Source organism: Corythoichthys intestinalis, chromosome 7 (assembly GCF_030265065.1).
Source record: "Corythoichthys intestinalis isolate RoL2023-P3 chromosome 7, ASM3026506v1, whole genome shotgun sequence".
Classification (NCBI taxonomy): Eukaryota; Metazoa; Chordata; class Actinopteri; order Syngnathiformes; family Syngnathidae; genus Corythoichthys; species Corythoichthys intestinalis.
Window position 1 is genome coordinate 25,519,474 of NC_080401.1, and position 26,180 is coordinate 25,545,653.

Below are 26,180 nucleotides of genomic sequence, written 5' to 3' on the forward strand. Positions count from 1 at the left end.
TTACACATGCATATCCGACAATTTTGAAATTCAGCCAAATTGGGGTTTCAGAACTTTAAGTCACCTGAGTGTTTTCCGCCATATATATATATATATATATATATATATACAGTTTATCACATAAGTGAGTACCCCCTCGCATTTCTACAGATATTTAAGTATATCTTTTCATGGGACAACACTGACAAAATGACACTTTTACACAATGAAAAGTAGTCTGTGTGCAGTTTATATAATACATTTATTTTCTCCCTAGAATAACTCAAAATATACCCATTACTATCTAAACCCCTGGTGACAAATGTGAGTACACCCCTTTGGAAAATGTGCATCCCTAAATGTCCAAATTGCGTACTGCTTGTCATTTTCCCTCCAAAATGTCATATGACTCGTTACAGGAGTGCTGTCAGCATTGCTGCAGAGATTGAAGAGGTGGAGGTCAGCCGGTTAGTGCTCAGACCATACGCCGCACTCAACATCAAATTGGTGTGCATGGCTGTCACCCTAGGAGGAAGCCTCTTTTGAAGATGGCACACAAGAAAGCCCGTCCGTCTAATCGGACCATAGGACAATGTTCCAGTAATCCATGTGATTTGTTGACATGTCCTTAGCAAACTGTTTGCGGGAGCGAGAGTGAGAAGAAGCGATCGGCTCGGGACAGCTTATCTGTATTTTTAAAAAATAAATAAATAAAATAAATTGGGGAAAGAAATCTGCGATGGACTGAGTGTGTGAAGTTTGAAGCGTGAAGTAGTGAGGGATGACTGTAACATTATACAGCAAATGACAGGATGCAGAATTGGTGACATTGTTAATGTCACAATGTGCCTCATTACCTCCCGTCTTCGTTGTTTCTTCACAACCACTGATATGGCAAATGGTAAATGGACTGTACTTATATAGTGCATTTATCTGCATGGTTACCATGCCCAAAGCGCTTTACATTAGCACACATTTACCCATTCACACACACATTCACACACCAATGGAGCTGCTGCCATGCAAGGCGCTGTCAACCCATTGGAGACAAATCAAATATCAGGAATATTAGGAGCAGCAAGCAGTCTCCAGTCTAAATTTTCCTGGTTCTCAACTGAGCTTTATCATGCATGCAGTATACAGTGCTGGCCAAAAGTATTGGCACCCCTGCCATTCTGTCAGATAATGATAAATTTCTCCCAGAAAATGATTGCAATTACAACTCTTTTGGTAGTGATAGCTTCATTTATTTGGCTTGCAATGAAAAAACATAAGCGAATGGGGAATAAATTAAATCATTATCATTATACACAAAACTTACAAAATGGGCCGGACAACAGTATTAGCACCCTTTGAAAAATCATGTGATGCTTCTTTAATTTGTGTAATTCACAGCTCCTGTTACTTACCTGTGGCACATAACAGGTGGTGGCAATAACTGGATCACACTTGCAGTCAGCTAAAATGGATTAAAGTTGACTAAGCCTCTGTCCTGTGACCTTGTGTGTACCACATTGAGCATGGAGAAAAGAAAGAAGACCAAAGAACTGTTTGAGGACTTGAGAAGCAAAATTGTAAGGAAGCAAGGGCAATCTCAAGGCTACAAGTCCATCTTCAAAGTCCTGAATGTTCCTGTGTCTACCGTGCGGAGAGTCATCACATCAGTAAGTGTAAAGCCCATGGCACTGTGGCTAACCTCCTTAGGTGTGGACGGAAAAGGGTTTGACGAGAGATTTCAACAAAAGATTGTGCGGATGGTGGATAAAGACCCTCGACTAACAGCCAAACAAGTTCAAGCTGTCCTGCAATCCAAGGATACAACTGTGTCAACCCGTACTATTCATCGGCATCTGAATGAAAAGGGACTCTACTGTATGGTAGGATACCAAAGAAGACTTCACTTCTGATCCAGAGACATAAAAAAGCCAGGCTGGAATTTGCCATAACTTACCTGAGAAAGCCAAAGGTGTTTTGGAAGAATTTTCTCTGGTCAGATGAGACAAAAGTAGAGCTTTTTGGGAAAAGGCATCAACATAAGAGTTTACAGGAAAAAAATGAGGCCTTCAAAGAAAAGAACAAGGTCCCCACAGTCAAACATGGCGGAGGTTCCCTGATGTTTTGGGGTTGCTTTGCTACCTCTGGCGCTGGACTGCTTGACTGTGTGCATAGTATAATGAAGTCTGAAGACTACCAACAAATTTTGCAGAATAATGTAGGGCCCAGTGTGAGAAAGCCCTCAGAGGTCATAGGTCTTCCAGCAGGACAATGACCAATAACACACTTCAAAAAGCACTAGAAAACTGTTTCAGAGAAAGCACTGGAGACTTCTAAAGTGGCCAACAATGAGTCCAGACCTAAATCCCATAGAACACCTGGCTGTGGAGATATCTGAAAATGGCAGTGTGGAGAAGGCACCCTTCAAATCTCAGAGACCTGGAGCAGTTGACCAAAGAAGAATGGTCGACAATTCCAGCAGAGCATTTTAAGAAACTCATTGATGGATACCAGAAGTGATTGTCCGCAGTTAACTTGTCTAAAGGTTGAGCTACCAAGTATTAGGCTGAGGTTGCCATGACTTTTGTCCGGACCATTTTTGTGTAAAATGATAATGATTAATTTTTTCCCCATTCTCTTTTGTGTTTTTTCATTGCAAGCAAAATAATTGCAATCATTTTTCTGGGAGAAATTGAGCATTATCTGACAGAATTGCAGGGGTGCCAGTACTTTTGGCCGGCACTGTATAAGTAAAGCTGTATTTAAATGTATAATGATAAAATATAAAGAGCACCCACTGTACACCTTGTGCTTAATAGATTCATTACACAAATGTTGTGAAACTCAAAATATTTTAACAGTACCTTTTTTAGCCTGTACTACATTTGATTTTTGGTAACATTAAATACAACACAGTTAACCAAAGTATATACAGACATTTCCTCAAGTATTTCTGACAGATTTCCACTAAGCGGTTGATTACAACAGCATAATGATATTCTGAAATTTTTGCTTTTAGTATTTAGTGTGCCACACAAGTTAAATGTCCCCATTTGGTCACCCCCGTGAAAAAATAAAATAGGAACCACTGGTAATACCCTTTTAATAGAAAAGATAAACAACCAACAATACAAAAGAAAACGTAGCGGCTATTTACAACATTCCATGTGGTTGTTATAAAAAGAACAGGGTACCTCATACTCAATTCAATAGTGCAGGCTGATGATAAACTTCTAAATTTGTATTTCCTGACTTTCTGTTCCATGCAGAGCACATGGCAGAGATGGTACTGAAAAGCACAGTGATATGCTGTAAATATATTAGTTTGGAGCAAACACAACGTGTTTCCTTAAAATGGTCAAAAAATCTCAATGTTTTTGATAGCTAAAAATGAAACAATTAGCCATCTACAACGAGAACATGGGCCCATTGTGGGGGGAAATAGCAAGTGCATTTCCATATTAATGTTCCAACAGACGAATGCTCTCATGTATATAACCAGGAACAATTGACTTCCTTCTAAACCTGGGAAATAAATGCATGTTTAAACAGATAAACAACTCGCACTCAAGACACTTCAAGAGCTTTCCTCTCATAGTGCAATGCAGGATTGGTTTATCCAATACAAGTAACACTGATAAATAGGGCTTCTATTTTCGAAATGTGCAATAAGCCACAAAAATAGATGCTTCTGGCCTGTATGTGCTCAAAACTGGGCTGAACCATCCCAACTTTAAATGTCCTCCCTAGGCAAGGTCTGAAAGGGTGGCGTGAGGTCATCTTTTGACTTTTGCATCCTCTTTTAGCTTCCATATCATCAGTTCCATACAGGCGGTAGCATCTTCACTTGAGTCATGGCCATCAACTGTAAACAGCCAGAAATGAGAGCTGCTCAGAAAATGTCACAAAAACATGAGTGACTACATGAAAAACAAATTTATGTTAAATGTCACAATTAGCTCATTTGCGGTTTAAAAAAAAAAGCCTGCAATGCTGGCATCTACTGGCAACATGGAAGTACAGCAGTCTAAATTCTGTCCTTTCAAATTGCTGCATCAAAATGCATTGACGCTGACAAAGAGGGATTCATTTAACAATGTGTTGATGATGATAGTTCGCAGTAGTATACTGAACTGTATTTCACTGAACAGTTTTCTGACGGGTTTCAAGTAAAATTTTAAGACCACTTAGAATTCAATACTATTTCTGGGACAAAGTTCATTACCAAGAAAATCAGTAAATATTATGTCAGAAAATATCTCTGACGAGTTTCATTTCAATAGTTCTTTCTTTAAGGCCTACCAGTCGAAATTTAATGTCTATGTAAGATGACTGATTAAGATTGGTAAACTAGAAAAATAAAAGGCAATAATTTTTTTGTAATAAAATGAATGAGGCGGAAAAACAGACAAGGTTGAAAAAGCAGTTTCTGCTTTTGCACCACTCTTTAAAATAAACTGCTGTATCTTAAGCCAAAAGAACTGTTGTTTGAGATAGAACAATTTGTCTACATGATGCCATGGCAGTTTCATGGCACTTTAACCCCCAAACTATTTTTAATATGTCCGTTTTTCCCTGGAGACCCCTGTTCACAGACACCGCGCAAAAGCTTTGGTTTCAACCTAGCCATAAAAAGAAGGTAAGTAATTCTATTTATTATTCGAAATGTCTATCATTTTAGCTTCGAATCATTAATTGATGTCTAATATTTAGTTAAAAATAACGACTTCATAAAATTATTCACTGGCATATTTTAAACAAATTACGTCACAATGAAAATATTTGCGTCCGTAAATAGGTCACGGATATCTACCTCATAACTATCGCTTAATTGTATTTTTTTTGTTACTTTCGCATTTTTCCCGGTATTTTAGATGATAAATAATCAATCCAAACAAAGAAAAATTGGAAGAAAAAAAAAAACGTTTAAAAAGGTAGATATTTGAAAAAGAAGATCTTGACCACTCCTTGATGTCTGCAATTTCTGGGACACGACCCTTGTTATATTACCGTGTTTCACCCATAAAATCCTTATGTTGGCCTCGACGGGGAGCAGCTGGATTCAGCTATGTCATATTCACTGTTGCCACTAGAGGGCAGTGCATCCACCCAAATCAAGTAAACTAATTCAAAACCTTCAAAACAAACCATTTTAACGCCACTTTTTTAAAATGAATCCTTGAAGTAATGAAATTTAATTCGAAGCTTTTTCTAATTGAAGTACTCGAGTTAATCGATTAATCGTTGCAGCACTACTGGCAGCTATTGTTTTTGGTGACTTGGTGCTATATAAACAAACTTAACCTGGCTAAAGTAAAACAAGTGCTGCTAAGTGTGTATTTATTCTCTCACCACTGTCCTGGATGATGCGTTTCAGGTAGTCGGCCATCAGGTTCCTCAAGGCACGTTTGTAGGGGAAACCAAGTCGGTGAGGGAACACAATGGCAGTGTCTACCACCGAACTGTGAATGAGCTGAAATGAATAAAGGCAGAAATCACTTTCAGAAAAAAACACCCACTAAAGCTTAGAGGAGAGGATTTTTTTACATTAGGCTTAATCTTTGAGTTAGCGGGGGTTTAATTAGTTAGTGGAGTTGATTTTAACAAATTCCGTGCAGTTTTTAAGTTATTTGTTAGTTTCAGGGTCCGGAGTGGCTAAGCTAGTGCGAGTCAACGGGACCGAATTAGGCTATTGTTTTTTTATTGGCATGCTAATAGATGTACAAAAAGATCTAACAATGTCAAATAAATTCAAATGCAGGTCGCTGTTCTAAAACACCCGTGCAGCGAAAACAATGTCACAAAAAAAAAAAAACTGCCGTAATTCATTTAATTTTGCAGGACTATTTTTTTAGATGCATAATAAGGCCACAATAGAGAAAACTTCGGCCACACGTGCTCACGCTGTATTCGAGGAGGGTAGGAAGTTGGACTTATCCCGCTCAGAGGCTACAAGTTGTGACCTCAAAGCGTTCCAAGAGAATGTTAACAGCAAAGATGGCTGATCGTGACAAGTTGTTTTTTATGTTGGCCAGCAAAAGACATTTTGACCTCCAACAAATCTGCCTTCTCGTGAGCAATGAAATAGTGGAGGCGTTCCAATGATATTTTTCCAGATCGGAGGTTGGAAACTCTGACTTCCCACCTTCTTTGAATGCAGCATCAGTCTCCTGAGTTAACTGACAGCCGGCAACATGGTAAAATGTGCATTTAGAGGCTGTGGAAACAGAAGAAATGGGCAAAGATTCAGATCTGAATCTGAATCTTTGCCCATTTCTTCAGATCGGAGGTTGGAAATTCTGACTTCCCACCTTCCTCAAATGCAGCATCAGTCTCCTGAGTCAACTGACAGCCGGCAACATGCTAAAATGTGCATTTAGAGGCTGTGGAAACAAAAGAAATTGGCAAAGAAAAGTTTCCACAAACTCCCTATGAAGAACGAGGAACAATATAAACTGGGTACTTGCTGCTGGCTACGAGATGAAAAATCAGTGGTGAAAAAAACGATTTGATATCACTTCGCCCTGCTCCTCTGCAGAGCTTCTGGATTACAAATGTTGCTTTTCATATTGCAATTATTGACATGCAATGTTAAGTTCTAATAACCTTATGCTGAAAACATAGCCAACACTATTGATTGCATGGGTCATCAATGATTTTCATGTGCGCATATGTTGCTTATTATTGGCATGCTAAGTCGGCCCAAATGACTCACGCTAGCTAAGCCACTCCGGAGCCCTGAAACTAACAAACTACACGGATTTTGTTGAAATCAACTCCACCGACTAATTAAACCCTCACTAGCTCGAAGATTAAGCCTGATGTCAAAATCTCTATACTTCCCCTTTAAATTCAGTAAAAGGCAGACTGCGCTCTGGACTGCTTGGCAGTCAGTCAACGGGCATGTTTACTGTACTTTGGATGCCCAAATGTTGCTGGAAATTAAGAGGTGGCTACCTTGAGAGCCAGGAGGTCACTCTCGAGGCTGTGACCCACCAGGATTGACTCAGCGCTGAACATACTGAGCAGCACAGCCTGAACATCTCTCAAGGTGATAGTGGTGCCATTCAAGTCTTCTGGTGTCACACCAGAAAATCTGCGATTAAACAAAAAATGTTTCACAATACTGTTCACACTTCAAAAAGAATAATCACTACTCTACTAACAGCTCATTTCAGAATTTAGAAGACAAACATACCGTGTGTTATAGTCAACCACTTTGCTGTCTGGTTTGACAAACGTGTCGTAGATGACCTGTAGCTCTGAGTTTATGACTGTTATTCTTGTCAGCTCCAGCCCTTGCTTGGTGTAACACTGGTTCCGAGGACATGAAAAGAAGTGAAAGAAACATTTAACGGATCAGAACAACATGTCAATGTCTACAAACCCTAATTCCCAAAAAGTTGAGACACTACTAGTATAGAAATTGTCCAATGATGTGGACGTGCCAAATAGCTATGTTATTACACATAACATAGATAGATGACAGGTCAGAAGTTTAAACTGAGAAAATGTAGCATTTGAAGCGGAAAATGTGTTGATTTTAAAGTCCATGTGTCAACAAATCTCCCACAAGTTGGTACAAGGCTATTTTCACCACAGGTGAAAGATGCTGTCCAATTCTTGTCTAATATAGGCAGTTGTTCATCTATTTTAGCCTCTGTATGGTGCGCCAAATGTTGTGTATAGGTGAAAGCTCTGAACTGCAGGCTTGCCATTTCAATACCCGGATCCTTTTCCTACGGAGCCATGATGTTTAATTAATGGTGCGTCTGTTCTTGCATTATTATGTTGTAAAATGCAAGGTCTTCTCCGAAAGAGATGACATCTAAATGGGAGCATATATTGTTCTAGAACCTGAACATACCTTTTGGCATTTATCGGACCTTTCCATATGTGCAAGCTGCCCATGACACATGCACTTATGCAAACCCCAAACCATCACAGACACCGACTTCTGAAGTATGCACTGATAACAACCTGGGTTGTCCTTGTTCTTGTTCGTCAGGACGACAGGGTGCCCCAGTTTTCCGTAAAGAACTTGAAATGATTCGTCTGACTACAGAACAGTTTTCCACTTTGCCACGGTCCAATTTAAATGATCACTGGCCCAGAGAAAACTCCTTCTGGGACCCGTTAAGAAATGGCTTCTTCTTTGCACTGTAGAGTTTAAGCTGGTAATAGCGGATGGCACGGTGGACTGTGTTCCCAGGCAACGGTTTCTTGATGCATTGCAGAGCCCATTCTGTGATTTCCAGTTTGATGCGCAGTCCCCGATGATCATGGACATCCAGTATGGGTTAACACTAGTGCTGCTGCGATTAATTGATTAACTCGAGTAATTCGATTGAAAAAAGCTTCGAATCAAATTTTGCTGCATAAAGGATTCGTTTAATTAGTAGTGTTGTAATGGTTTGTTTTGTAAGTGTTTCCATTTAGTGTAATTGATTTGGGTGGATACACTGCCCTCTAGCGACAACAGTGACTATGACATAACTCATCTAACATGGCTGGATCCATCTGCTCCCTGTTAAGACCAACAAAAGGTTGTAATTTTTTTGTTGTTGGAGCTACTATGATTGTTTATGGATTCGTAATTTAAAGGTATATTCAGCACTTTTTTGTGGGAATATGTGTTTGAACGGTTTGTCAAGAGCATTCTAAAAAAACAAAAAAATAAAACAATAACGTTAGCATTTTATAGCATTTTAAACTAGCGGACTTTTGCTATGCAGGTTAGCAAATTGTTCTTTTGTTGTACTTTAATTCTCTCTTTTTTTTATTATTATACCGTTTGAGGCTAAGCGCAGGTATTTTAAATTAAAAATGCAAAATGCCTTTGTGAAATGACAGTGCAATTCTGCATAGATTGACAAAACATTCCAGAATTTTATTTTGTATTCGCAATTAACAGTCTTTTGAAAGTGTTATCTTTGCAAGCCTTTGTGTTAGAGCGCCAAAAATTTATTTAGCAATGCATTAAAGGTTATTAATACGATTACTAAATTATTCGAACTAACAAAGTGATAGATTAATCGAGTACTTAAATAATCGATAGCTGCAGCCCAAGTTAACACTTTATTTGATTGTACTGTAGGTTCATAAGACTGTCACAACTGTGACATGACTCCGGTCATAAACATGAATGAATGGTTATGACAGATATACTGGACTGTCTCAGAAAATTAGAATACACAATATTCTAATTTTCTGAGACAGTCCTGTATATTGTTCTATGTAAAGGACGTCAGCCAAGGTCGGCCCCCCACATTTTTACCACGCCAAATCTGGTCCCCTTTGCAAAAAGTTTGGACACCCCTGCTTTAAATGGTGGATTAATGTACAGGACTGTCTCAGAAAATTAGAATATTGTGTATTCTAATTTTCTGAGACAGTCCAGTAAGTGCGTGTTTTTCAGTAAACTGTCTCAACCTTTGATGCAAAGTTCACAGGAACTGAGTCAGTTGTATCTGAATGGAAGGTGCTCCTAAATTCTCAAATTTGTATCAAAAGTGACAGAATTTACAAAGTGACACTTAATTACATCCGTCATAAGCTTCATTCATGTTCATGAACGGTGTAGTGACATTCTTATGACTGTCTTATGAACCCATGTTCAAATAGAATCTTACCGGGTTGGTCAAGATTCTCTGAATCTTTGGATGGTGTTATGCACTATAGTTCATAACATCAAATGCTTTGCAATTTTCCACTTGCAAACACTTTCGTCATATTGCTCCACTATCTACCTACGAAGCCTGAACGATATATCGTTTAAACATCGCCATCACGATGTGCGTGTGCGCGATAGTCCCATCGCAAGGACGTGCGATAGTTTTTACTTTTTTTCCCCACATACGCCTTGCTTTCTGCAAGTCTTATATGTATATAAGCCTGTCGTAATATGCAATAATTCCATTTATCGCACGGTAAATAAAAATGAAGGCGATAATTTTTTCCGCTGCCATTTATCGCCTCGCGTGCGCCTGCGTGCGTGCGTGCGGCTGACGTGCTGTTAAAAGTTCGGCTTCCTTGAAACTGACTACGCAAAATGCATTTTCGTTCTGGGTCCGGCAAAAAATAGCGCCGGAGCCAATTTGTTCCCATTTTATCCTATTGTTCAACGTATACCGACCGCGTTAGTGCTCTGGATTGACTGCGGACCATCTCCAGCTTGCCGGAGGCCGCCGGATGGTTTAGGCTATTTTTTAGTTTAGTGCAGTTTAAGTTTAGTGCAGGTGGAGAAAAAAAGAAAAGGTGACGCTTACCATTGAAATGAAGATGTGAAAGATAGCAAAATATAAGCATGGTGTGTGCATCCATGAACTGGGTCGACAATAGGACCGTAGAATGCCGATCTCGGCCGGCGGTCCTCCTTCGTTCGCCAGTCTTTATAAGTTAAGGTGACAGTTCTTATTGTGGTAACATCGCCAAGAAATCGCCAGCTTCGTCAGGTTTCTAATCATTTATTACATCAACTCGCCAAGTGTCCACTGCTGTTGACGCCAGGATCGAAACAGAAAGTAAAATAGCGCTCTCCTGCTCACTGGAGCCCACAGGTACTGTACTGTATTATTGTTGTTGTTGCTATTTTTATATTATTGTTATTCTGATTTTTATTCATATTTTATTTGTTTTGCTCTTTGTAATTGCTATTTGCAATAGTAACAGCAGTATTAATGAAGGATGTAGTGTGGGTTTTTGGGCTGTGGAACGAATTATTGGAATTATAATGTATTCTTATGGGAAAATCCTGCTCGACATACGACCATTTCGACTTACAAACAAGCTCCTGGAACGAATTAACTTCGTATGTAGAGGTACCACTGTATTACACATGGAACGCCATAGCAGAAGCTATGAGAGTAAAAGTTTTCATTTGCCTAGATGCTTAAATTGTTAAGTGGAATTTGAATTTTTTTCTTAAAAAAAACACATTTTATTTATTCTGTGTTTCTGTGCAGTATTAATATTGTTGTCTTTTACTTAAAAGTGGCATTGTGGATTGTTTTTAGTTGTGATTTCTTAAAAAGTATTTTTGAATTTAAGAGTAAACATTTATTGCGTTTAAATGGGTGTACGTGATCTATTAATATATACTGTATTCTCACAGTGTTATTGTATTTTTTTTTAATTGGTGGGGGTGCAATAATATCGCATATCGCAATAATTTATGAAATAAATTATCGCACACTAAAATTTGTTATCGTGACAGGCCTATCAGTATCTCTTTCCAATGCTAACTCTGAATAAATACATTGAGCACACACAAAAAATTATCGCAAAATAATATTGCAAATTCGCAATGTATCACAAACCCAAAATCGCAACAATAGTTTTTTCCAATATCGTTCAGGCCTACTACCTACCTAACATTTGGGGAGCTGATCTTCTGTCTATCTCGGCTTCTGAGAGATTCAGTCTTTTTTTATACTCAATGGCCGTTGACATGGTGACGCTCCGACACAAAGACGCAACGATTGAATGGCCTCGCCTTTACATGGTGACGGTGAAAACAGAAGGCCAAAACACAGACTTTTGATTCCGGCCAACAAATTGGAACAATTCGATTGCTACGCAACCATATGAATGGAACACTCTCACTCCGATGACGTCAGCACTCGCACACGTCACTTTGCACATGCACAGTCGCTGGTACTAAACATTCAAAACAGCAAACATGGCAGAACGTAGGCTTTAATTTACTGTTTTTATGCTATTTCAAAATATATTTTATACAGTATTCATATTTTTGTGCCGTTAAAAGCAAAGGGGGGAAAAAAACACAGGTAGACACATTGCTTCAAGTGGGCAGGTATGTTGTCTTCCGGGCTGATGAGGTTGTTGTCAAGGAAGTGTATCATTGACTGTCACCTTGTAACACGGCACTGCCCCCTAGGGCCTGGCCCTGAATACTACATTATTTTTTTACATGGAATTGCGACATCGTTCGAATAGAGACAAAACCATTCAAATGCAAACATGGAACGGCCCCTCAGTCATGTTGCCAATGGAAAAAATTAGTGGTAAATGGTCTTTTTGATTGTTCGTTATATGTGCAATTGCCTTTTCCAGCCTCTTAACCTTTCCCAACTTTTTTGAAATTTTGACAACATATTTGTCCCCTAATTTTGAATGAAATATTGACATTTGGATTTTGACTTCCACATCATTGCATTGTTTTGAGTCACACTTTAATCCGGTTTGTAGTTAGACGAAAAATTAATTAACCTTACCATCTCACAATCCAAAGCAAACACTCCACCATTGCCATCAGGTGGGAGACCTTTGCTGAAAGTTGTCACATAGCCGTCTAATGACTCTGTACGCCCATCTTGAACATGTTGCTGTTGAAATGTGCAGCGCGGAGATTCGTTAGATTAATTTACAAAATGAAAAACACAAAAAAGGTCTATGTGAATCGTCTTTGAGATTGCAGAGTGAGCTCAGATGTAAGAATATACCTGTGCTGTTTGGCAGCCTGAAGAGCCCACAGCACCAGAGCAGCAACTATACATGGTCTCCCATCCTCCAGCCACTGTCACGATAGGACCATAAAAGGTTGACATGAACCACTTCAAATGGATGAATAACATACAGTATACCTTACCTTTCTGCCTGCGCACACGCCCCCAGTGAAAAGCACATTCTTCTTTGCGTAGGCAGCTACCCTTGACGTTAACTTTATACTCGGCACCACATCTGCAGCATATCTTGATGAATGCTACAAAAACATTTAAGAGTGTTAATTTGGCTGAAAGATGGGGAAAAACGCAAAGGAAAACCTTCCCATTACACCAAGTAGAAGTAACAATGGAAGAAAAGTTGGCACTGTAACATCTTCAGAGAACCTTTTACAATAATGTTGTAAATTTCTTCATGCAGCGGGGCACAGTCATGCAGAAACAGAACATTTTATTATATGTTATTTATTTATGTATGACATTCATTCTTTGTGTGATACACTGAAAGGGAATTGCCATTTTTAATCTTATTGTACTCTGTAAAATGACATATAAAGTATTCTATTCTATTCTTTTCCAAACTTCCCACAGTTGGGAGCATCATTCTTGTCATGAAAAAAAAGAAGAAAAGAAAACAATCTAAAAAGGATTTCCAAAATGAGAATCTAAGAGAAGTTTTGCTTTTGTCAGCACAGAAGACCTAGAAATGGACGACACACAGTCTACAAATCTACTTATTTTGTATTAGATATTTGATACAATTTGTTGTGGAGCGGGTGTGCAAAGCGGTCGAGTTGTCTAAAAATTTTACTGTCCATGTCATGTCTTGAGATGGTCTTAGGTCTCATTAGGAAAAAAAAAAAAGAGTCGACATTTTATATAGTACAGTATTCAACACAAATGACAGAAGGGAAAATGTATTTCAAACACGGTATTCTAATCATAATAAAAATAATAAAATGGATTCTCGTCTTATAGTAAAAAGTTTTGATAAGACTACTTTTCAAAAAGTGTTCCCTCCTTTATGTTGAGCACTGTGAAAAATGTCACTGATGGGTTCATATAATATAGGTAATCTGCATGTACTTACGGTCCATGATGACCTTTTTCTCTGGGAGGTTGTATAGAACAGCCTTTCCAACACTGTTTGGGCTTATTCGCGGGTACCCATGCTCCTGCAGCTGGTCCTCTGTCATCAGGTAAGCCTTCAGCTTCCTGTAAAGTGAAGCTCCTATAGAGCGGCACAGAAATATGCTTAGCCGAGAAACAATAGTTTAAAAAAAAATAATTAAAAAAAATTAAAAAAATTAAAAAAAAAGCGTTTTTTGCACATGTACAAAGCAAACTAACAAGATAATTTTATACGATAAGGGTCCAAATTCAAAGCAGCAGTAAATATCATTCATCCCCCAAAAAGTACACATTCAATAGGAGTAGGATAAAGTTAAAAAAAAAATAACTATCATGTCTTACACCCAAATAATTATAACCTATTTGATAATAGTAATACTAAAAGGTCTGCAGCTTCAAGTGGAAACTGTATGAAATTGTGATGCATAAGATTTAAAATTGAGATTGAGGCACGCTGCTTCAGCCAATGGACCTATCGCAAAACCACACCCGCAAATCCCAAAAGTCAGACATCAGCCATAGCGTTGCACAGGAGACCTGAGCATACTGATGAAGGACATTACGCGTTCTCATCTCTAAATCAATAAATAAATTTAGTTGCTATAGACCCTACCCACGTGACGTCACAACTCCGCCCTCCTGACTGGTGCCGCCCAATTGTCCGTCAACACATCGTGTTTACCTGTTACGGCAACGTACATTCCTCCTATTTACGGCGTGTTTTTCTGCTCGTTAACATTAATAATCAAAATGGTGAAGGCGTGTGTGGCGGTCGGTTGCAATAACAGAGAAGATAGACGGAGAGACTTGAAGTTCTACCGGATTCCGAGAGTACCGGAGAGGAGAGAGCGAGATGTGCTGCTGCAATTCGACGAGAAAACTGGGCTCCAAACGATTACCACAGATTATGTAGTAGTCATTTTATATCTGGTAAGATGCATTTAAAATATATTTAGAGGGTTTTGGGCTGACAACCACAATTAAGATCATTGCTAAGCTAATCGCCGACAACATACACGTATGTATGTAGTGAGAGTGCTATCGCTAAACCATATAAACATTAAAAGCCCTAGCTCCATTGACAAATGACATGAAATACATTAGACTTGACAGTGGATGTTAGCAAGAACAAAAGATTTTGAATTGAAAATTTCGTAACTCACCTTTCCAAGCACAAGATAGATTCCTGCCGAATTTTCGTGGACGAGGACCTGTTTCACCCAACCAGCAACGAAGTATTTATAAGCCTCCAAGCTCTTAAAGTTTTTCACACTTTCGTGAGAATAGGCTGATTTTGTGTGGACAAGATAGTTGTACAGTTCAGGGTAGCTAGCAGATGTCAGGCAAATACGGCGGAGACAGCGGGTCGAAAAACATCGATTTAGGCATCAAATATGGATCTGGCGAATGGATAAACTGAAGCTTTTCCACATAACGCCTTTTATGCAACGCATCAAGTGAGTTTACGGCATCCGAAGGGTCTTCCATGAAATGCATTATAAATTGCTCGATCAATTGAGACCATTGATAATACAGACACAAAATGACGGACAAGGGGGCGGAACAATACAGCGATCACGTGATTTTGTGACGTCGGTGGGTAGGGTCTATTGCCACTTCTGGGAGATGATTGGACGAAACTTTGCCCATTAAAATCAAATCATGAGGTTTAGCCCGCCCGCCCTCATTCCTAATTTTGGCTCTTTGAAAATGGCTAGGACAAAACGCAACTTCAAAAAGGCATGCTCATTTCTCATCAAAAACTATTTAACATTAACATTAAAAATAAACAACAAAAGCATTAAAGTAAAAATCAGTGAAGTGATTCAGTGAATCAGTGATTTTTTTTTGCCCAGCAGAAAAAAATGCGGGTCGGAAGGGGGTTAATACATCTTTTTTTTCTAACTTTAAATTGCAAAAACCTGATGGTTTAACACTGTGTGTGGTGTACCTTTAATTCTGACACCAGATACCCTAAAAGATTGGGGGGAGGATTTTTTTTTTGTCTCTCTAATTCAAAGCCTAAAAGAAAGCTCACCAGATGCAACCTATGGATAAGGCTCTGTTGTCGACCACATAAACAACTGCATTTCAAGACAGTCATCCAAGGAGACTTATGCTTGCTCAAAGGTAGGTTAATGATCGATTTTTTTTTTTTTTTTTAAACAAAAAGATGTAGTAGAAACGTAGACTTAATTATTAACGATAGTTTGCTAACATTTGACTGCCTACTACTTTACTAGCCTACAAATAAATAGTATAAAACATAACTAATCTAAGAACCCAGCACTGAAAGTCAAGTAAACACCACAATTTTTCTATAAAAAAAAGGAAGATGTGCTTAGGTTTGGTCACGGACGCACACGAAGGAAAGTTCTCCTCACACACACTTAGCATGTGGCTGCGGTCAATTCGACTGCACGCCGCTTTCTCAACGTTGAGCATTTATTTAAGTCATATCCATATTGCACATGTATCTTTATGAGGTAGGTTTTTTTGTTTAGTACCTCTGGATAATATTGAGAATCCAACTGAATGCAAAAGACTGCTAATTCATTGCCGCAAAATTTTCGGGAGCATAATCTGACAAAACACGTGACATAACATTACTAAGTGGCTAATGTTATAGCTAGATAGATATTTGGCCTGTGGAGTTTCTCGTTTTGAATTTGCGAGTGGTAACATTTCGCCTCGATTATAATAACGGTCTCCTCTCTGTAAAGTTTAATAGCGTGGACATACTGCTCCACTGCATACTGAAACCCTACCTGTCTGCCTCTAGGTAAAATTCCTTAATTTTTTTTTTTTTTTTTTTTCATTTTTGAAAAACAGGTCTATTGTCAGCTGTAACAGTTCAAATTCAGAAATTTGAACCCCCGCAATTATCCATAAATTGTTCGTTCATTCAGTCACTGACAGAATTTGACAGAACCTTGGGTTGTCAGAGTTTAACAAGGGGGCAGGGCTTTGCGATAGGTCCATTTGCAACAATGACAAGTAAAAATATAACCCTTCACCTTTGAGATTTTCTTCCTGCTGTTTTCCCATCCTGTTGACAGTGAAACTAGTTGTTGCTGCAAGACGGCCTCCCAGAACGTCCTGATGGGACTGTGGCTTCCGGGAAGGTGGTAAACTTGCATCCTCTGAAAAGGAACGCACACTTATAAGTTAGCATTATGAACAGCTATATACAGGGCCTTGCAAAAGTATTCGGCCCCCTTGAATCTTGCAACCTTTCGCCACATTTCAGGCTTCAAACATAAAGATATGAAATTTAATTTTTTTGTCAAGAATCAACAACAAGTGGGACACAATCGTGAAGTGCAACAACATTTATTGGATAATTTAAACTTTTTTAACAAATAAAAAACTGAAAAGTGGGGCGTGCAATATTATTCGGCCCCTTTACTTTCAGTGCAGCAAACTCACTCCAGAAGTTCAGTGAGGATCTCTAAATGATCCAATGTTGTCCTAAATGACCGATGATGATAAATAGAATCCATCGGTGTGTAATCAAGTCTCCGTATAAATGCACCTGCTCTGTGATAGTCTCAGGGTTCTGTTTAAAGTGCAGAGAGCATTATGAAAACCAAGGAACACACCAGGCAGGTCCGAGATAATGTTGTGGAGAAGTTTAAAGCCGGATTTGGATACAAAAAGATTTCCCAAGCTTTAAACATCTCAAGGAGCACTGTGCAAGCCATCATATCGAAATGGAAGGAGCATCAGACCACTGCAAATCTACCAAGACCCGGCCGTCCTTCCAAACTTTCTTCTCAAACAAGGAGAAAACTGATCAGAGATGCAGCCAAGAGGCCCATGATCACTCTGGATGAACTGCAGAGATCTACAGCTGAGGTGGGAGAGTCTGTCCATAGGACAACAATCAGTCGTACACTGCACAAATCTGGCCTTTACGGAAGAGTGGCAAGAAAAAAGCCATTTCTCAAAGATATCCATAAAAAGTCTCTGGTCAGATGAAACCAAAATTGAACTTTTTGGCCACAATGCAAAACGATATATTTGGCGTAAAAGCAACACAGCTCATCACCCTGAACACACCATCCCCACTGTCAAACATGGTGGTGGCAGCATCATGGTTTGGGCCTGCTTTTCTTCAGCAGGGACAGGGAAGATGGTTAAAATTGACGGGAAGATGGATGCAGCCAAATACAGGAACATTCTGGAAGAAAACCTGTTGGTATCTGCACAAGACCTGAGACTGGGACGGAGATTTATCTTCCAACAGGACAATGATCCAAAACATAAAGCCAAATCTACAATGGAATGGTTAAAAAATAAACGTATCCAGGTGTTAGAATGGCCAAGTCAAAGTCCAGACCTGAATCCAATCGAGAATCTGTGGAAAGAGCTGAAGACTGCTGTTCACAAACACTCTCCATCCAACCTCACTGAGCTCGAGCTGTTTTGCAAGGAAGAATGGGCAAGAATGTCAGTCTCTCGATGTGCAAAACTGATAGAAACATATCCCAAGCGACTTGCAGCTGTAATTGGAGCAAAAGGTGGCGCTACAAAGTATTAACGCAAGGGGCCGAATAATATTGCACGCCCCACTTTTCAGTTTTTTATTTGTTAAAAAAGTTTAAATTATCCAATAAATTTTGTTCCACTTCACGATTGTTTCCCACTTGTTGTTGATTCTTGACAAAAAATTAAAAATTTTTATCTTTATGTTTGAAGCCTGAAATGTGGCGAAAGGTTGCAAGGTTCAAGGGGGCCGAATACTTTTGCAAGGCACTGTACATGACACAATAATACATGTTACATGGCATCTAATTGTACTTACAACCCCAATTCCAATGGAGTTGGGACGTTCTTTTAAACATGAACATTTATTTATGTTTAAGGCAACATCCCAACTTCATTGGAATTGGGGTTGTAATTCAATCTATGATTGCGCATACTGATAACTGAAGGGCACGAGCTGCTCTTGTTGCGGAGCTTCTTCAATGTGTTGACAGCAACATTGAGATAGATTTTCTTAGTGTTACTGCGCTCATACACCAGCTTCTCCTCGTCAAGGCCCTGACACAAGAAATAACAGGTTTCAATTAAAATCAATCAAAATACACAATACTAGATGACATTTTAGAATCCCAATCCATTCCTACCATCTGGAAGGCAACTTCCTCTGATGGGCAAAATTTGCAGCACTCGTCTATGAAAATGTTGAGGTAGCGCTGGCGAATAATGGTTGGAATTTTGGCCCCAAATTCAATGGGAATGATGGGACGCTTCATCGAAGAACTCTGATAGGGTTGGAACAGAGCGCACTAGCATTAGATCAATCACATTTCAACACATGAACCTTTAGCAACAATATTTTCACTGCCTGATTTTATCGTAGTATCTATTCATTCATGTGTACTGCCAAAATCTGATAGACATTAAATTGAAATTGGTTACATTGACCTGCATTGTAAAATGTAAATCCCACCTTACTTAGACACACTGCTACACAAACACTAGTACTTAGTATTTTAGAGAGGTACCATTGGCACGTATGCAGAATTTCCAGAATTACCTTCATGGTGGGTGTGTGAGCCACCCGTTTTTGTGCAACAGTGGACGTGGTCTTTGACAAGATCCCAGCTGTGGTTTGGGTCTTAACAGGCACGCCACTGGCTGGTTTAGCATCTGAAGAACCTGCCCAAATGTTCAAACCAACAAATTTTAGAAACAGCCGGAAGCCCCCTCAAATGTTACTCATGGGTTTCAATTAAATAGCATGACTATGAAATACAGCAGTTATACTTTATACAGTGATCTCTCATTTTTCACGGGTAATGGGGAGCAGAACCCACCAGGAAAAGTGAAAAACCGCGAAGTAGCGCCCCCCCCCTTCAAAAATATATATTTTTTGGTTTTCAATTAATTTATTCAGATTTAGCATTGGAAAGAGATACATTTAAGACATGTTTTTTCACTTTTTTCCACAAAAGTATAATAAAAAAAAAGCAAATAAATGTTTTTTAAGCACTTCAAATGTAATAAAAATATGATCAGTTTTAAACATGTTACTGACCCACTGATTTATTTTTAAACAAGTAGAAAAATGCTTGTCTTTATTAAATGCTTCGTTGACCGAGTCCACTCAAATCCGCTTACAAAATGGCAGCGCATATGAATTTGTGTTATTACAATTCTAACAAATTTGTGATTTGCATAGATTCTTTGAGGAACCATTTGTCACATGAAGTTGATTTATACTAAAAGTTTCAACTTCCTTTGTGTGCTTTTGCAGTTTTAGACTGGCTGCAAAACAAACTGGTGCAACTCTAACCATGTGAGTTTGGCTGCCTTGATGGGCAGCTGCATACGATTGAGGAGGCTGCAATTCAGCATGTTGATCTCTAACATAACACTGAACATCTTTCTATGCAAATCTATTTATATAGACTTCACAGTTTATAAATGATTAAATATTTTCCTTATAGCTTTTTTCCCCTAGTGTACCCTTAACACCAAGCTACATATTTAGTAAATGAAAACTAAAGAAATGTGGATATGGTGTTCATTTAGTAAATACACAACAGCAAATTAATCAGCTCGATTAACAAAAATAACAATGCTTAGTTCCAATAGATATAACAATCTATTATATTCATTAGAAGTGGGAACCTCTTGGTACCTAACGATACGATAAGATACGGAGATACAAAGCTCACGATAACGACGGTCTAACGATATGGCGATACAACGATTATCGATACATTGGTCAGGAAATCATTCTTGGATATTTAATAAAAAACTAATAAACAAAAAAACAAGCTTCTGCTGTGAATTGGAATGAGTTTATCACTAGTAGACGTCCAATCCATTTGAAGTGGGAGGGGTGGCAGCGAATGAACAAATTAACGTCAATGGCCGTGAATTGCAGCCAATGCTAGGCAATGAGGTAATTTTGGGCCATTTAAGGTCATTTACCTGTTGATGTTCAGTTACTTCCTGTTGATTTTGGGGTATTTTATGGGTCACTTTCTGTTTATTTTGAGTTACAGAACAGGAGATGACCTGGGAATTACCCAAAATAATAGGCAGTGACTCAAACTCAAAAGGAAATGACCTGTAAATGCCCTGAAATGAAAACCAAGTGACCTGTAAATGCCCTGAAAATCGGACAGAATGACTGGATGCTCTAGTTTTGAATGAACGAACGTTCCCAGTCTGAATGGATTGGGCGTCAAGCACCGTCAATGCAGCCTAGACACTATTATGGTGGAAGATTTTGGTAGCAACTTGTTGGTTCCTTTTTATTTATTTTTTGTTAAACATTGACACCTTTTTAAAACGATATCTCGATTCTTCGCAGGAGTATATCGATAACCTTTTGAGATACAAAGTATCACGATATATCACCATTTCGATATTTTGTCACATCCCTAATATTTATTATCCAAATCATCACTATTCTAGAGTGTTTCTAATATTGTGTGCTTTTAAGGGACATAATTATCATTATGAAAAAAATGAGTTGCCCTTGACAAAACTGAAAACCATAATAACCCTGATACCTACACATACAATGAGCATATTGACTTGGATTTTGGCGAAGGCATTTTTAATGCAACTAACGCACTGAAACTCCTCGAGCAGCGCACACATATTGTACCAATTTATATGAGCAATTTAGGGGGTGCGCACTGACCCCTTTTCCCAACTTCAACAAAAATAGACATTGGAAATTACTTCTACAACCTGTGACTGAGTCATACTTGTCTTTTGGAATACTGTCAACGGGTTGGGACGGTGTGCAATTCTCTTCTTCTCTCCTGAAAAGCTGGGGCTGGGTGTGCTCTGTGCGGGTGGTTTGACTGAAGCAGAGAGCTGAGCAGCTTGTTGCTGCGCCATCTGCATGCGCTGATAGCAAATCTCCTGCGCTGTGGGTCTCCTGTACGGCCGGACCACATTCTTGGAAGGTGCATCGTTCTGGCAAATGGGGAGATGATTTTTTTTTTTTTTTTCAAAAGAAACTCATTGGATGATGCAACAACTAATTATATTCAATATCTTAAATAAAGTGGTATAAAAACCATGACAATTCCCTTTATTTTTATTAATCATTGGGTGTTTAGATCAGTGTATTTCAACCTTTTCTGAGTCACGGCACGTTTTTACATTGGAAAAAATCTCGCGGCACACCACAAACCAAAAATGCTCCAAAATTATATTATATAATATTTAATCATAAAATTTATTCATTCATTTTCCGAGCCGCTTGTCCTCACGAGGATGGCGGGGTACACCCTGAATTGTTGCCAGCCATCGCAGGGTACATGGAGATGAACAATAACTAATTATAAAATAATATCTTAATATTTATACTTATTGTGTGATAAAACGGGGAGGATTGGCGGTCATCACCTATTGATAAAATGGAAAGGACACTTTCGTGTATATTGACACTTGACGAGTAATCAAATGATATACAGTAGACGTGCCGGGGTCCACATTGTTGTGAACAGCAAGGTAGCTGATGGCGAGAAATCTGAGCAGTTCTTGAATGTGACACAAGCAATACCTAGCTGATCTACACAAGACCACAACCTTCTACCTACAGTGGGGCAAATAAGTATTCAGTCAACCACCAATTGTGCAAGTTCTCCTACTTGAAAAGATTAGAGAGGCCTGTAATTGTCTACATGGGTGAACCTCAACCATGAGAGACAGAATGTGGAAAAAAAAAAACAGAAAATCACATTGTTTGATTTTTAAAGATTTTATTTCCAAATTAGAGTGGAATATAAGTATTTGGTCACCTACAAACAAGAAAGATTTCTGGCTGTCAGAGGTCTAACTTCTTCTAACGAGGTCTAAAGAGGCTCCACTCGTTACCTGTATTAATGGCACCTGTTTTAAATTCATTATCTGTATAAAAGAAACCTGTGGTTTACCCATGTTGACAATTACAGGCCTCTCTAATATTTTCAAGTGGGAGAACTTGCACAATTAGTGGTTGACTAAATACTTATTGGCCCCACTGTACTCCTTCCTTCCTACTGCAACTCCAACCGACGACGTAAAGACGTAAAAAAAAAAAAAAAAAAAGCGATATTGGATAATTTCTCGCGGCACACCTGACGATATCTCACGGCACACCGGTTGAAAAACACTGGTTTAGATCAGCAACTTCAAATTTCAGAATTGAAACCACGTTAATGGACTAGCGGAAGGTGTGCAAGATTATGCATCAAAACAAAATTATACAGATACAAAAATTTGGGCACCCCAACAGAAAAAAAAAAAAATTCAGTCAATCCTTCTCTTCCCAAAACAACTTCTAGGCGTTTCTTATGACTTCAAATGAGATAATCCGAGAATATATAAAGCAAATAATTTTGTGTAACCCTCCAGGGGATAAGCGTAACAGATGGATATTTTTGGGAAGAAAAATGATTGATGGGCAGTTTCGTGGACGCACACATGTTTAGGAAGGCATCCGAAATTAGCTCAACTTACATTTCCTTTGGAAACAAAGTGTGACACTCTCTTCTTCTGACCAGGGAAGAGAGTAGTTAAAGTGCTCTCGTTGTCCTCCTCTAAATCTCTGGAGGGCTGACAGAACACACAACAAACATGTGATACCAACGTTTTAATAAAAAACAATCAAAAGGCCAAATGTTGTAGGTAAAAGTTTAGAAAAAAGTGCTACCTCCTTAGCTTGCCTTCCTCTGTCTTCCTTCTTGACATCAGTGGATTCGTTGAATATCCGCAAACACTCCTCCATGGGATCTGTGTCAAAATCCAAGTCATCCTGGAACATTGACAGGTCAATCGCAGGATCTTTATCTAGCCCATCCACAGCTCTGTCATTGTCTTCCTCAGAGGAAGACAGAGTCAACTCAGAAGCTTTCCTCTTATTAATTTGTCCCCTCTTCAAAGCGTCAGCCGATTTCCTCACGAGCACTTCTTCCGGCTCATCACTGCTGTCATCGATCATAATTGGTTCTGCCTCGTCAGCGCTGTCATCCCCAAAAAGATCGGCATGACTCAAACTTCTTTGTTTCTGCTCCACGCTTTTCACATGTTTAGAGCCAATGTTGTGTTTTGATTTACTTTTGCTGATTGCGGAACTAGCTTTACTCTTAGCGGTAGCGCTTGGGGAGTTACTTTTGTTGAGTTTCTTTCTATCCTTTTCTCTTTTACTACTTTTACTACTATCCAATTGACCGTTTTTGTGTTTCCCCTCCTTCTTGCTTTGTTTCTTGTCCGAAGTCTTGGAACTCCTGTTTTCCCCCGCGCAGTTCTCTCTGTCCTTATCTTGTTTCCTGGTACACTTTGTTTTTAAAATAATCTTTTCATCTTTTTTGTGCTCTTTACTGACTTTATCGTCAGTCTTGACTTTAACAATGTTCTTTTTATCACTGGTCTTCCCATGACTCTTGTTTTCCTTTTTTGTACCGTCATGCTGAGACTTCTTCATTGAATCGCTGCCCTTATCTTTGCTACTTTTTTTGGTCAGAGATTTTTGGCCTTCTTTTGCTTTCTCGGGCTTCTCAATTCTTACCTTCTTTTTCTCTGGGCCAACCTTTTGCTGTAGAGGTTTTTGCGTCTTCGAGTCCTCTTTATTCTTCTGTGTCAGTGTCTGTAAGGCACCCTTTGATCTGCCTTTACTCTCCTCCACACTGTCCGCAACTTTTATCATACTGTTGGCTTTTCTCTGCTGCAGACTACTAAGTGAAGTTGGTCTGTACTCAGTTCCAGAGCTTTCCCCACCAGAGTCAGAGAATGTGTACTTGTTTGTCTCCACACATTCTTGCTGTGATTTTCTCCCAGACGGTACAGCTGCGTCATCTACCATGGGAAGTCTTTGAGTCTTTTTGGCTTCAACATTAATATCACACATGGTGTCATCTCTCTTGCGCTTTACCGCAATTCCTGCAGAGTAGTTGGAGAGCGGATCATATTCCATGTCTGTAGATGGTCTCGAAGTATCTACAGTGTATTTACACGTTGATAAAGATGTGCTGGTTGAGTATTTTGGAATTGGAGAAGATGGGACTTGGTGAGTTTGTGTTCGACATGGATTCCTTTTTAATGAAGTGGGAACATACTCCATGCAGTTGTTATTGCTACCCCGACTGTCCGAATCCAGTGTATACTTGCTGAAACCAGGGGTGGGGTTATACCCCCCTGACGTCATTTGGTAACTGCCAGGATCGTATGCCAAGTGTGTAGCAGGTGCTTGACCTTGAAAACAGTCTGAGGAAGACGCAACTGTTCTTCCATTGGCACCATACGGTTCGTCTCCGATCCGAGACAGCTTTTTCTTCTCCCTCTCCACTTCATTGCGGACCTCCTCGATGGCCCTGTTGACAATCTCCAGAGCACCGGTGATGTCTCCTGATGGAGGCAATGTTCCATTCTGATGCTCTTGAGGTCTCACTACTTCAGGTTTGAAAGGGTCATAACCTTGTTCTACAAGAACACAATGTAGAATATCAGAATCTAACACAATACACTAATGAAATCGTCAACATTTCACATGAAGTGGTTATCATTGCCATTCTCAAATTCAGCTTCATGGTGAAAATTAGGTTCACAGAAAAAGTATTTTGACCCAGTATTGATTTTGTTAAGTTCATGAATATTGATTCCGAACTACTAGTACATCAGATGAGCTAGCACAGATAACAGATTATCTTCATTGATATTAGAGTGCAGAAAATTTTGAAAATGTTCAAAACATCTTAACACTATGATGGATTCGGTCCAGTCACTTGTCTTGATATAAATTTTCCCTAGTCTGACTTAATGGAAAGTATTTCTTGGAAAGTCTTGCTACCAAATCAATTTTACAACCGCATTTCACTCTGTCGCGTTTTTATGTCTTTTCACGGAGAGAATCGCAGGAATGTCAAAGGCTGCTTGACTGTTGAGAGTGAATTCCAACGTTTTTAGGTAATGTTGGCTCAATGGCTGTCATTAACGGCGATAGGCACGGCTTTTGTATAAAATAGCTTAGAGAAGCGGCTCGTGCTGCGATTTGTTAGCCCTCTATCATACGTGTCTTCAAAGCCGAACGACTAGTTAGTCTTGTCTAGGATTCAAAGACCAGCTGTTAAGATTTTAATTTTGAATAAAGTACCTTTCTTAGTTTCGATGGCAGCGCCGTATGTCTGTCGTCTCTTCTGGCTGTGCCTAAAGTGACAGTAGGGTCTGTTGCAACCATTGCCTTTTCCCTCGGTGTATTCCGTGTAAAATGGACAGTCAAGCCCACGGAAGAAGCCGGTTGATCGCAGCATTATCCCCAAATACTCCTCTCATGCCCCCGTCAAACTCTACTCGCTCATATGTGGACAATACAACAAAGCTGAAATGAGTGCCAGGACAATAACAACGTCGCCATGTTGGACCGCTGGCGTAAATGAAATCTCGCGTCACTTCTCGCGTTCTGATGTCATTTCCTCCATCACGCCTTCAATGGCTGATGGGAAATATAACTATGGCTGCTAGTGCTACAATCATGTAATGTTGCCTTGTCCTTAGGGATTTATTTTAACATGAATAAAATAAGCTCGATTTTAGACCTATACATTTTATATTTGAGCTCCAAGCTTTCATTCAAAGCTTCTCATCTTATAAACTTCC

General features: G+C 39.2%; 1 protein-coding gene across 1 annotated transcript; it reads right to left on the bottom strand.

Annotated features, from left to right (window-relative positions):
- Positions 1-288: 288 nt before the first annotated feature.
- rexo1 (REX1, RNA exonuclease 1 homolog) lies at positions 289-25,973 on the bottom strand. The gene is made up of 16 exons (XM_057842040.1): positions 25,678-25,973; positions 23,242-25,007; positions 23,049-23,144; positions 21,305-21,518; positions 19,114-19,235; positions 18,701-18,838; positions 18,494-18,614; positions 16,586-16,711; positions 13,528-13,668; positions 12,584-12,697; positions 12,438-12,511; positions 12,210-12,320; positions 7,172-7,287; positions 6,931-7,069; positions 5,326-5,446; positions 289-3,838 (listed from the first exon to the last, which is right to left on the bottom strand). Exons 1-16 carry the CDS (start codon positions 25,832-25,834, stop codon positions 3,750-3,752), a joined length of 3,645 nt encoding a protein of 1,214 aa, XP_057698023.1. The 5' UTR covers positions 25,835-25,973; the 3' UTR covers positions 289-3,749.
- Positions 25,974-26,180: the final 207 nt, after the last annotated feature.

Excerpts from the sequence above, each read along its gene's own strand:
- rexo1 (XM_057842040.1), bottom strand. The coding sequence starts at position 25,834 with ATGCTGCGATCAACCGGCTTCTTCCGTGGGCTTGACTGTCCATTTTAC. Across the intron at positions 19,236-21,304 it reads GACAGTATTCCAAAAGACAA|GTTCTTCAGATGCTAAACCA; the intron begins GTATGACTCAGT and ends ACATTTGGGCAG. Across the intron at positions 7,288-12,209 it reads TTGCTTTGGATTGTGAGATG|TGTTACACCAAGCAAGGGCT; the intron begins GTAAGGTTAATT and ends CCTCGGAACCAG.